The 13903-nt window shown below is 34.0% G+C and overlaps 1 protein-coding gene across 5 annotated transcripts in view; it reads left to right on the plus strand.

Annotated features, from left to right (window-relative positions):
• The window catches only part of LOC106792251, a 217738-nt gene that overhangs the window by 157709 nt on the left and 46126 nt on the right, over window positions 1-13903 (plus strand). For 3 of the 5 annotated variants that reach the window (XM_014758524.1, XM_014758532.1, XM_014758541.1), the window contains 3 exons: window positions 6814-6941; window positions 10445-11533; window positions 12504-12683. In XM_014758524.1, coding sequence (XP_014614010.1) covers window positions 6814-6941; window positions 10445-11533; window positions 12504-12683 — 1397 coding nt within the window. The remainder of the gene's footprint in view (window positions 1-6813; window positions 6942-10444; window positions 11534-12503; window positions 12684-13903) is intronic. The other 2 variants (XM_014758551.1, XM_014758561.1) reach the window with 2 other exon arrangements.

The raw sequence follows: 13903 nt of genomic DNA on the forward strand, positions 1-13903 counted from the left end.
GGTCGGTCAAGGGTCGTTCGGTGGGAGCCCTATAGAACCTTGCCGACACTTGCGCGCGCAAGCACACACCCCTTTACGAAGGTCCTTACAAGGCTGGCAGACACTAGACAACCCTTATACCTATCACGTGACGATACACTCTCATTAAAATTCATAAGGCGACTCGACCGTTCCCACTTTAACACCCGGCACCATATGAGCCACGTGTATTATATATTTATGGATGGCTCTATACGTATACTTACTGACGGATCTACGCTACACTTACACGTACATTTCCTATATTTCTCTATGCTTCTTCTCTCGAACCTTCACCTTGCATAGTAAAGCTTGAAAACCGTTCGATAATCGTTCTTACTTTGGGATAAAATACATAACGAGAAACGATAAAAGTTCTTATATTTTTATCAATATTACTTATCCCTTTCATTTTTCTTATCGAACAAGAATGATGTTCAATTATTCAAGAATATTTCCGAGATGATAATATGATCATTATATAATCATATATAATGTATAATAAAAACGAATCAACGGGGATCATTTTTCTTTCTAACAATTTCTTTTCTTTTTTTTTTCTTTATAAGGTATAAAGAATTCAATCGAAGAATCTAAAAATGAAAGATCATCCAATTGTATATTAATTCGAACGATCATAATAATGGTGTAACGCTGACGTAAAAGCCTTCGAGCTATAGCCACAATCTTCAAGTTCCACCTTGCAAATCTACGTTTCTCGTTTCCTCTCTACTAATGGGACTGTCTCGTATGCGAATATACCTATCCCTGGCATCGTGGATACGCGTGCACGTGTTCGCCTTGTTAAGCTCTGTTTTGCTTTCTTTCTGACTTGCCATTCTCAAAGTTATGGTCTTCGTTACCGGCACACACACACAAACACACACACAACAGAACATAGGAATAGTTGAGACTAGCGGATAAAGATAGAAAGAGAAAGAGAATGTAAACACGTCCCTTTCGAGTCTTGTACTTTCTTTTACAGGTAGAGAGAGAGACGTGGCACGTATTCTCTACACCTGAGTGTATTCCCTTTTTTCTTTCCCTTTCTCTTTCTCTTTCTCCTTCTATTTTCTTCTTTCTCTTTTAACCCTCGAGTTGTTCCCGCTTCATCGTCGACCTCCTACTTTTTTCTCGTGCTTCTCCTCCTCCTTCTCCACCTCCACCACCACCTCCAGTTGCTTTTCCGTCCTCACTTTCGTAGTGGTCGTCGTGTCTCAGCTTTCACGCTACTCGCGACAAATTACGACCGGATACCGGATAGCAAGGGGCTCGAACGAACTACAAGCACGTGACAACTACTTCCGGTAGGTAGCGTTTGCGGAACACTCAATTAGTTCGTAGCGACGTTAAGCTCAAAAAGATGGTGAGTGGACTTGGCCCCAAGCAGAATTACGCTATGATACGGTAGCATGATCGTAATCAAGTGGATATTCCTCTTTTCTCTCTTTTCTCTCTTTTTCTTTTTTTTTCTTATTATCTTTCTTTCTTTGTTTCTTTCTCTTCGTAAATCGTAGAGAATAAATTCGTTGAGAAGAGAAACGTACTCTTTCCTCGCCTCGAGCGAGCAAGAAACAACCTAAGCTCCGACGGTGCTACAACTTGTTCGTTCATTCGTTCATTCGTTTATTCGTTCGTTCGTTCGTTCGTTCGCTTGCTTGCTCCCTCGTACGTTCCTTATTTCGTTCATCTCCATGGGAGAGACATGTACATATTTACGACAAAACAACCCTGTCGAGCCTCTTCTTGTCGTTTGTTTTTTTTTTTTTTTCAGTCATTATTTCTACACAAACGGATTATTTTTCCTTCTCCAAAAATAAATTAGGAAAAAATATTTGCTTAGTTCTTCGCGTTACGCGTCTACTATAATATTATATATATACGTTTGATAAATAAAATAAATAATAAAACATATGTTTTAGAGGATTAAAAAGAACGATAAAATATGTTCGATTATCTTCTAGTAACAACAGAACTGTTAAACAATTAAACTCGAATAATAGAAACTGTTAAAGGTAATTAATACCATTGTTGATATTAATAATGAATTATTTATATATATATAATGAAAATCGAGGAGAAATATGTTTGCTCATTAATCACGATAAACGAATGTATTTCGTTTGTAGTATCGATTATATTATGTTAAATTGCTTTTCCGCAGTGTGTAATAAAGTTAAACATTAGGTGTGCCATACGTTATTATTGTCATCGTAAGTGAGATATTAACGTCTTGTATTAAAGGGTAGCGAAAAAGTACGCGTTTACGAGAGTATACTTTATCCATTTTCTTGTAGTTGCAGCACGTACGAATAAACGAGTACGAACGTGGTTCTCGTTTCGTAAAACGGAAACTACTTACTTCGGTTGTACCTGCTGGAAACGAGCCGTCGTTTCATCGAACTCTCTGTAGAGTCATATTTCAATGTCTACAGGATTGTTTTCATTCTCGAAACTAGTATAGATCTATCCAACGTTAATAATTATTCCTACGATTAGTTTTTTTTCTTATTGGAAAATAATCGATATTCCCGCTTTATTTTTTAATCAGCATAGTTAACATAATTTTATTATATATACCAATAAAAAGGAAAATTTAAGTAAGTATGTTATTTAAATCAAACGCTTTTATTTGTTTTTTTTTTCTTTTCTTTTTCGGAATTCATTGAATATTGATTTTATTGAATATCTAATCTAATGAAATATACATCATTTCCGAAACTAAAATAATCCAATTAGAAATTCTTTTATTTTATTTTATATTTTTATCGGAAATATGAAAACTCTTTATAAGTCATATACAATTCAGATCAATTCCGTACAACTCTAGGAAAGAGGTTCGAAGAAGTTCCGTTATAATTTCATAAGCCGTAGGAGCATCTAACTGGTAAACTCGATGGTGTCGTACGGTCGAAAGGGTATTTCGAAGTTTTAGGGAGCCAGAGAAGACCGGGTCAGTGTCATTAATCATTTTCGTGCCGCTTCATAGACGCATGCATTATTCAAAAGCGTTTTCGCCCAAGCTATGCATAACTTTTGTCCACTTTTGCAAAAGATACATTCGTCAAATACTTTTCCAATCTATATGAGGAAAATCTGCGAAGAGAAAACATCGATTAGATTTAATAATAAATCATCTCTCTCTCCCTCTCTCTCGCTCTCTTTTTCTTTCTCTTACAAATGAGAATTTCATCAATTTTTTTTTATCATAGAATAATATGCATCTGTTATATATTTTCTTTCGTTAAATAATCATTTTATTTTTAAAATAGATACTCGATTCTATCCTAAAATCCTAAAAGCTCATTTGATATTGAAAGACAGTCAGGAAGTGAAAAGTTCCGGAGAATAACTATGAAATAAAACATGAAGACCATCCATCGCTTTCAAAAGATCCGTAAAATCTTATAGAAACGAATGCAACATCCGTCTAAGAGATTCGTGAGCGCTTGCTTGCGTGTAAATGTAAGCACGTGTAGAAAGTACACACATAGGTGTACTTATCACTCCCGAGATGGTGCAAGGCCACTCGACCGTCACGTACCTCGGATTCTTCAGACGTATCCATCCTACACGTATGTATAGGTATATGTACACAAACCTTAATCATTCAAATGCATACAGATACGTATGTATGCATTCATATTTGTATATGCTATATTATACAAATAGTACGAGTTTCACTATCTTTTTCTTTCACGATGAGCGCCTGTGAAAGTTACTATTTTTCTTATTCTTTTTATATTTATTTTTTCCATTCCTTCAACTTTTTCTCTCCTTCTTCTTCAACTATAATTTTTTCCTCTTTTCTTCTCTCTCTTTCTCTATCTTTCTATCTTCTTGTCTCCTTCATACTTTTTTCGCGTGGCTCGTTTTCAAAACGAAAATACAGCTTTCCAAACGCCCCAGTGAAATTAGTTAATCTCAACTATCCTTCGACTTCGTCTAACTTTTCTCTAGATATTCCGCTTTCGCGTTGCTCGTTAGTCTCAGCAAATTTGTAATCGGGTAGAAAAGACTCACGGAATGCAAGCTCGATGATTTTTTTTCTCATTTGTTTATTTTTTTTCTATTCTTCTTTCTTAATATAATTCTCCTTCTCGTTTGACTGATTTTTGTTTTCTTTTTTTTTCTGCATTGTTGTAATAAAAAATCGAATTTATATGATATCCCGTGTCGTATTTGTTTCTTTTATTGTAGCTTATTTTACTATGAATCAAATAAACCGATTAGGCGATCGTGAGTTACGTGAGTTTGTATACTAAATTAAATAAAACAAGGAAAATTCAAAGAGAAAGTAAAAAGGTATGAAGTAACTTAGACTATGCACGCAACTGAGTTTATTGCCTAAGGATACTAAAGTTCGTTCATACTTGAAAGGAAAGCAACGTTCGTATGATGGAAATTTAAACGTTGCCAAAAGTTTTGCATCTCTCTCTAAAGATCGAAGAATTTTAAAAGAAATCTGTTTTCGTTATTTCTTTGTGTATTATAATACAAAAACAACATACAATGTAATATACAACGTAATATAATTATTTATTTATTTATTTATTTAATCACGGGAAGCAACCTTTGATATATAATTTGGATAAATTATTATATATTGTTAAATCAAATCTGATAAAGAGTTAAAAAGATCTAAAAGATCTTTAAATATATATTATGTTCAATATGTACATTATACAAATATTTAACATTATTTTCAACAACGCGTTGAATATTATAATATTGTATAATAATAATATTAATAAAAAAAAACATACTAAACGTATATATGGATTGACAAAGATATTGTGGTCTATAGTCTCCAACAACAGGAACGAGTTAAACGGTGGTCAGAGTTCGTCCTGCCGTAAATTCAGTTTCTACTGGCAGTAGTACAACGTCGCTTTAAAACGATCGCCTTGAAACTTGTGCAGGCAAGATTGGTAGAAGCTTACATACTGTTGCGAGTTCAGTTCACGGTCTATACACAATGAAATCACATAGAGATCGTTCTGAGAACACCGGAAACCGTCGTCGTCGTCCCAAATACCTGCGAATGACATTCGTGGAAAATCGTCTCGGAAGTTAAACGTTGTCAATAGTCAATGCTTTTGTTGATCATTTATTATTGATCGATTAAGAAATACGTTCGTTTACTTTATAAAATAAAAAGACCGTATTTCTTTGTTTTACGAGAAAGCGGAATTCTATTTAGTTTCATTAACTAGAACTATCAATATTTATTTTCCTACTTTTGACTGAAATACTACGTTAAGATACTCGAAGAAGAAACTATTTAAGTTTCTTTACTTGCTTAGTTACTTTCTTTCTTTCTTTCAATCTTTCTCTCTCTTTCTCTTTCTATCTTCTTCCACTACTTAGAAAATCAAAGCAGTATTTTTTAAATCGAATCTTACCGTAGTAAATTCAATGAGTTACAGTACAGTGGTCCTGAATTTCCTTTGATATCTCAACTGGATGTATAAGATAGTTTCTGCTATGTTCATAAATAAATCTATCCTTGGATGTTATATATAAATGCGCATATTTGTCTATTGAAGATATGTGAAAAAGGGAAATAAATAGTAAGGAAGGAAAAGGATGGATAGATTCATTGCTTCGATTTATTATAGAATTGCACGAAAGGAAAGATTCTTCGATGTTCGACGTGTTTTTCCCCTTTAATCGATTAGTTTTGCGCATCCATTTTTCTTTTCCTTTTTTCTTTTTTTGTAAAATAAATAAAAAACAAAAAATAAAAATGACTCGTGTAATATCTTATTTATATAACAATGAACATTTACATTTACATTTCTTTTCCTTGAGTGATATTCTTCCTGTATTATTTATTCTTTTCTTCTCTGTCACTTCAACATATTTTTTCATTTTATTTTGCTTCCTTTATTTTATTTTTTTATATCCTTACACTTCCATTCATTTGGATATTTTCTCTTCTCCCAACATAAGTCTTGTTATTCTTTTCTCGACGACGATGTTCATTTTATCCTTTTTAATCTTTAATTTGCCAACCAGAAACACGTTATTGCCATCAACCCAAATAATCTTGAAATGTGAAGATCTTGACGTCGAATTTACCGGTTGACCGTTCCTTTCCACTTATTTTTTACTCTTTTTTCATTTTTATTTTTTTTTCGTATAGAAAATATTATTTTGATACGTTGGTTATATACGCGTTATTATTATTACACATTGGACATAACAAGTTCTATACAATTTTGTATTTTTTTAATTGACATTAAGAAAAATGTTTAACATTGAATGTGATGTTCATTCATTTTGATTTTAATGGACATGAAACACACGATGTTAGTTAAAATATAAACATTTTCGAAATATAGAAGGATCTCATATAACATGTTACATTTTTAACACTGATTAAAAATTTTGCTTCTACTCCTATATAAAACGATTACAAAATCCTCATTTTTGACATGAAAACATATAAGCATTTGAGTTAACTCGAAAATTACAGTTCTGTATCAACTCTTGACCGATATGAAAAATTTGTTCAAATTGTAAATTGTGGATCAGTTATTTCTATTTCTATTATTTCTTTTTCCGTCTGAAATAAAGTAGTATACAGAAATGCATGGGAAACTTTTACTTTCGTTTTTTTTTGAAACAATTAAATTTAGGTTTTTACAGTTTGCACAAAGTTTGGTCCTGATGAATATCTAGAACTGTGTAGAATTAAATGAAATATCTGTGTTCTGTCAACCTGACTCTTAACTTGTTAGAGAGTTCTATTATATTTCAATTTTGAATAATTGATTTTGATTGTTTCAGAGACGCTTGTCATGACTCCTGGACGCAACTTCGATTATCAGCGGTCTTTGGTTGTATATGTCCAAACAATCACGTAAAGAAACGATGCGACAGGGTCTTCTCATTGGTCAATCATAATCCATGCGTCGGTGAGTATAAGAGAAAACGAGAGTGCAAGAATGTGAGAGAGTGACTGATGAGAGAAGGGAGGAGTTGAGATGAGACGTAGCAGATTCGATCGGTAGGTCGAAAAATCCTCTGCATTTGTTCGTCACTGTTTGAACGTACGAGTATTTCTATTTATATTATAAACATAGATAAACATTAATTAATTACAAATAGAAAATTATTGTTAATACTCGATCAATAATAAAATCGAATGAATTATTAAATGAATGATTACAAAATACTCTTACGATCGTAAATTTGTGTTTTTGCGTATATTATAGGTACTGGTAAACAAAGGATCGTTTAAATTATTATTAAAATACTATCCGTTAAATATTACATATTAAACAAATATTAAATCATATGTAATCAACATTTCACACATTAATAAAACGATCCTTTATTTACGGTATTTACATCGTTTTAAAATTCAGTCTATTTTTCTTGTACGTTGAATCGAGTAAAAATTGTTGCTCGATGAATGAACGAGTATAAAAATGACTATAGCACCTTGTGAAAGTCGACTGTTTGTGTTGTGAAGTAACTTGGATGACGAATTTTCTTTCGTCATTTTGTTTTATGAGATTACATCTTGCGTCTCTATGTATCTGTATCATGTACAAATTTCTCATTTTTTTCTCTCTCGTTATTTTTTTTTGTTTCTATTTATTTGATCAATGTATGCGTCGGATTGAAAGGTCTTATCGATCTTGGATTTAAAAGCAGAGTGTTGCATTTAGACAATTCATTTGATCGAGAATAATAATACTCAGTCTACGATATTTTTTTGTAATTGAGGACGCGATTAGAAAAAAAAAACAAATATAGAAGAAGCAGTAGCGAAGCAATTACTTTTAATGATACTGCTGTATTTAGAGCTCGCAAGACGTCGTTATAGCATCCTTTAGATAAGCTCCCTTTTTCCTAATTAACCGAAAACTCATGCTATTAAAACGTAAATTGGGTTTTCATTGTATAGTCGATTGAGTCCTAATTTTATTAAAAAAATTATTCTCTCCAAACGATATTTTTACATCCTTAAGAAACTCGTTAAATAATTTTTAGTTTCTTCTAAAAATGATTAATGATTATTTCATATAATCCCTATAAAAATAATTCTATACTGATTAAAAGTTTATAAATAAGGTTGGTATGTCTGTAAAAAAATAGTATATCAATTATATATACTTGCTTATATCCAGGATCGATGACGTTTCATATATTTTTGCCTCGCAATGGTAATTTTATTGGCATTGTTAAAACACGAGCGTGCGGTCACGCGCGAAATGCAATGAAAGATACAGGAGAGAAGGAAACGTAAGTAAGTAAGTTACAAATATCACACACAAGGGCATGTGTGACCTATGTGCAAATGTTTATTATCTATGTGCGCGTCTGCGGAACGACTTCGCATTGTGCCATAGGAAGTAAAATGGCAAAGCAGCTTAAACATTGCAGTATAAGTGTTGCATATTTTAGCGAGATCACATTTATGAAATTTTCAGTTGTTGCGAAGTTACGAGATTATCGAAATAAATGCCGAAAACTAGTAGGATCATTAATCTCTTTGCGTGTATACTTTCATGTAATTATTATTATTATTATTATTATTATTATTATTCTTGTTTAAAATTTATATTAATGATCTAAAATTACTAGAGTAATTTATTGTTTCGTAAATATACATATAATAGTTCTTGATACTTAAATTATTTGGTCGGAACATAATGATTATTGTTCTTTTATTTTATTTTTTATTTTTCTTTTAAAATATAAATTCTTAAAATATCTTTTTTTTTGTTTTTTTTTAAATTCTCTTAAATGTAAACCAGGAAAGAAAGTGAAAGGTAAGTAAATTACGCGAAAGTATTCGGTTATGAATTTTTATCTCGAATGTCGTTGAGAGAAATCAAATAGTAAAGAAAAATATAAAACTCGAATATAATAAAACGTAATACTGTAATTTGGCGAATACGCTTCGTGATAAGATATATTAATAGTTGAGTATTTTAAAATGCACCATGAATCGTAATTATTACTTTGTTTTAAATATTGATCGGAAAAATGCGAATAAAATTTTTTAAATATTCAGAAAAACGAAATCTATGCGATTGGATAGAATCATTTAAATGCAATACCGCCGAAGCGCAAGCAGATGTTCGAAAAAAAAGAAAAATGGAAATAAAAATATTTCCGTGAATTTTTGTCGTTCAGTGACGTTTTAGAATATCAACTAACAATAAAAGATCTAGGAAATCCGATTCGGTGCAAGGAACCAAAAAGAACGCGGATCGATCCTGAAAAACCCTGGTCTGCACGTGCACTAGCACTTCCTCTAAACATATGTACTTGCTTTTTGTCGAAGAGTTTGAGCTTCGAAAACGTCCGTAATAAATTCAATATCTACTTAAAAAAAAAATTCATTTTTCTTATGCAATATTTATATTGTATTTCGATAAATAAGAATAGAATAGAAATTGGTTTTTTACGCGTACATATTTACGTTAACAAATAACTTTATTTATTTGTGAAGAAAAAATTGATTTACTTATATAAAAATATTTTACGTAAGTATATAATATATATAATATAATTATTATAAATATATTTTCATATCGTATTTATTTATTTCTTAATTCAAATATTATCGTATCTTTTTATTGCGCAAATAAATCATTAGTTTTCGATATAATCGAATTCGTTAAATTATTTTTATTATTTTATGTAACAGATGCAAATCCCAGTGTTTACCATAGATTTCCGGCGAACGAGTATATGATTTCGAAAACGCAAACGAAGTTTCCGAAGCAGAGTACACGTAGAATGTGCACCGCATGATGTACCTTTGCATGAGAAAGAGTGATGAACGCAAAAAAAGAATAATAAAAAAAAGTTTCCTATGGATGCAGCAAAGTATATCTCGTACGTATTTTGGGCCTGCATGTCCGTTCTCTTATTTCTCTCTGTAACGTGCCTGTTAGATAGATGAACGTCTATTTCAACTATCTATTCTCTATACTCGACTCAACCTTTCATATCTTATCCTTTAAGACTATTCATTCTCCTTTCTGATATAAACTATGATTGATCAATATATCGGAATTGAAAAAGAAAAAAAAAGTATATAAATTTTCCACAAAATTTCTAATAGAATTCGTATCGATCGTATTTGGAACGTGCTCTTTGCAATCAATTTTTGCAAATATAAATGATTTCATTCCTACTAACGTTAGATATCGAGAATTCTTTGAGTGATAATCTCCAAATTAGCACTAATCAGGCAATATCATTGCCACTATCACTACCACACTATTACTATCACAATTATCACGATCAACAGAAGCAATACACTACTCGCATATATATATGCGACACATATATATATATAACACATCACGACGCAAACCCGTCCGTGCACGTTTACCGATGCGATCACGCACCCACTCACCCCGTTCTCGTCCGCGTCTCTGCTTTTGTGTTACAGAATATCTGCCCTCCTCCGCCTCGGTAGACCTATCGGGCACGGATTCAGCCCTCTATCCATTCGACCCGCAGCAGGAGAGCTACCAGGAGATCTGGTTACCGCCGACCAGTATGTATCCCTATTTTCTGTTCCCCGGGACCGCGCGCACTTCGTACCACGACTATGAAATACCGTACGAAGGCCAGGAACAGGAACATCGCCGTCAGCACGGCCATCGTCATCAGCCCGGTCGCCACCAAGAGGAACCGGAAAAGATTGGCAAGCCAAGCGTGTTCGTCGTCGACGCGAACGATCCAAGGAGGAAAGATTTAAACAAAGCTGATCCTCGTTACGAGGATCGTTTAATCGTGACCGACGACGAACACTTTGCTGGCCAGTTAAACCTTCCAGGTTCAAAGTTTGGCGACCGGAGGCAGAAGGGTGCCAAGGGAGACGTGATCTTTCAAGATTTCGATGGCTCCTCCTCATTCTCCAATATCCATTCCATATCTTCTTATCCTTCATCCTCATCCTCTTCTTCTTCTTCTTCTTCTTCTTCATCTTCTTCTTCTTCTTCTTCTTCTTCTTCTTCTTCTTCTTCTTCTTCTGACGCATTTTCCAAGCATGATCGTGCCTCCAACACAGTGCACCTGCAGCCAAGGCACCCCCACCAAAGCGAGCATGACGCGCACCTGCACCATCACCATCATCACCAGCACCAACAGCACCACCACAACCACAATCAGCACCACTACTACCACCATCACCCTGCACCTGCACCGTCCCCGTCGTCTTCGTCTTCTTCCTCGTCGTCGTCGTCGTCGTCGTCGTCGTCGTCGTCGTCGTCGTCAGGATCCTCGTCCTCGTCATCGTTGTCGTCGTCGAACGCGCACCCACCGCGACCGACGCCTACCGTTGACGAAACTAAACGAATCGAGACACCTCAAGTCGCGCCACCAAAGAAATTCGCACCGAGGCCAACCTACGAGCATCGGGCGATCGTCGATCGCGTCGACGACGACCTCGATGACATCGAGTTCAGGATCGGCGCTCTGCCAGTCGATCGGTTCTTCGATCTCCGTGAGGCTTTCGAAGGCTTCGTCGATCAAGGTTCGTACACGCCTGTTACGATCACGACTGAGAGATCGCCGACGATCTTTGTTTTGATGCTGCAACATCGAGGGATCATCGCCCTCTTTCCTCCTTCTTATTCTTAGTCTTATTCGATATTTACTATATTTATTTCCTTTTTTCTTGTCATTCTTATTTTTTTTTGCTTACCTTCTCTACTTCCTTTTCGTCAAAATCCGGCAGTTATTATATTACTATGTTCTATTTAGTTCGATTACTAAAACAAACAAAAATAATATATTTTGTAGCGACACCGAGCAAAAGATCGTTTTTTTTAAAATGACGTTTATTTACGTTTTCCTTGTTTTTCTTTCTTTTTTGGAACAAAATTTAATCCTTCGCGCGGTTAAATTCAACGTTGATACCACGAGTGAAAGAAGAACGACCTAAACCCCCCGCCGCCTATCCTGGCACTTTTGACTATTCGCGGCACGAATTTATGTTATTGGTGCACGGCCAACTCGGAATTTATATACGGTACGCGTGAGACATTTGGATGAAAGTTAAGTTTAATCGTGCTTTAACAGTCAAGTAAAGCTAACGACAAAAAAGTACGAAAAGTACGATTATCTTCCGTTACGGGGCTTACGTTATTGTACTTGATCTTACTTGCTTTTTTTTTTTTTATGTTTTTAAGACTTTATTTCAAACAGGATAATATTATTTATTCAAACGATAAGAGTGAGAACGTGCGCGTAGTTTTATACGAACCTTGAACAATTCATTACGATAGGATTACTACCAAAGGGAGAAAAATTTCATTTTTTAAAATTTGTGAGAATAAGAGTGAGTGAGAGAGAGAGAGAGAGAGAGAGAGAGAGAGAGGAAGAAAGGGTCAAGAAAAAGATACAACAATTTGTTTTTTCAATTCAAAAAACGAACTGTTTTAATTTAACGGTGAAACGAGTGAGGCGATCCACCATGCTCCGATACACTTGTTCATTTACAGTGAAGGTCATCTCTCATCCGGATAACTCAACGAGCTTTGAAGTAATCGAGTCTCAAGTGGAGAATCCATTGATTGATGCCGATCATCAAGATCTTCTCGCGATGAAGCAAATACCAGTGCCTGGAGATCATCATCATCGAACTCATCGGAAAAAGAATCAGACCATGGAGGAGAACGATCGTAAGTACTTTTTTTCCTTTTTTTTTGTTTAACAATAAGTTATTAAGGGATTGATTAGATTCGTTTCTTTTCAATGAACTTAATTATTCGGTTTCGATTTTAAGATTTATTATCTTATTAACTTTATCAATATATTTTTTAATAAACATACCTATATCAATTATCTGTAATTACATTTTTATTAAATAATCTTTGGGAAAAGAAAAAAAAGAATCGATAATAGCAATTGTATAATATAATATCGCATGATAATATCGTGCCGGTAAGATTTATCGTAGCAAAAGTTTAATTTAATTTCGAGACCGTGAGTCGTCTCATTTCCTGGGCCTTCGTTTCCAGCACCCCATGCAGCAAAGTATATATCTCTGCAGGTCCGCATATTATTTCTCGAGTTGCCGGATTTCGAACTTTAATCCGCCATCGGAGTGAGAACCGGCCAAGTTTTCGTCTAAGATTTCGATAGGGCGCTTGGATCAAGACAGTTCGAATCTGTGCGAAAGTCGTTTTCAAAGAGATACGCTGTAGAAAGTCTGTGTATATATACGGGGTGTTTCAAAAAAATTATGATCTAACTTATACTACGCGTATTATTGAGGACAAATCGATGAAAAAAATGTTCATATAAACTTATGTTGGAAAATGTTTTATGAAACAGATATACACTTTTAAAAATATTTATGATTAATTGTAGTAGTTATTAAAAAATATTTGATATTTCTTTCTTCTGTTAGAATACAGGCTTCCATTCATCTAATTAATAATTGCCGAACTCTTTCAAATATTCCAACTTTATTTGAAATAATAGTAAATACATTTTGAATAGATTCGCAAAGTTCATCTTCTATTTCTACCATATTTTATAGAAATCCAGTGGCGTTTATTCGGATTACCAAAGAGTTCAATTTACAATCAGTAATACGTAGTATAATTTTGGTCACTACCTTTTGGACACCCTGTATATATATATATAATATACCTACCTACATATATATATATCTATAGATATACATACATCCGGCTGTTGTAGTTTTTAGACTTTACAGGAACTAATTTGCTTAAAGTACCGTCAGTTTTTGACGGTGACGATCGTCTCGCGAGCAGATATTTCCTTCCTCAACTATAATGGTGCTCTTAAACTCAAAACTTTCCGCTTGAGAAAGCGCTTTCGACTGTGACATTTACTTTAAGAACGAGAGTTTAAAGTGGTCTGCTTACATTTT

Source organism: Polistes canadensis, unplaced genomic scaffold, assembly GCF_001313835.1.
Source record: "Polistes canadensis isolate GaletaPanama2010 unplaced genomic scaffold, ASM131383v1 scaffold_9, whole genome shotgun sequence".
Taxonomy (NCBI): Eukaryota; Metazoa; Arthropoda; class Insecta; order Hymenoptera; family Vespidae; genus Polistes; species Polistes canadensis.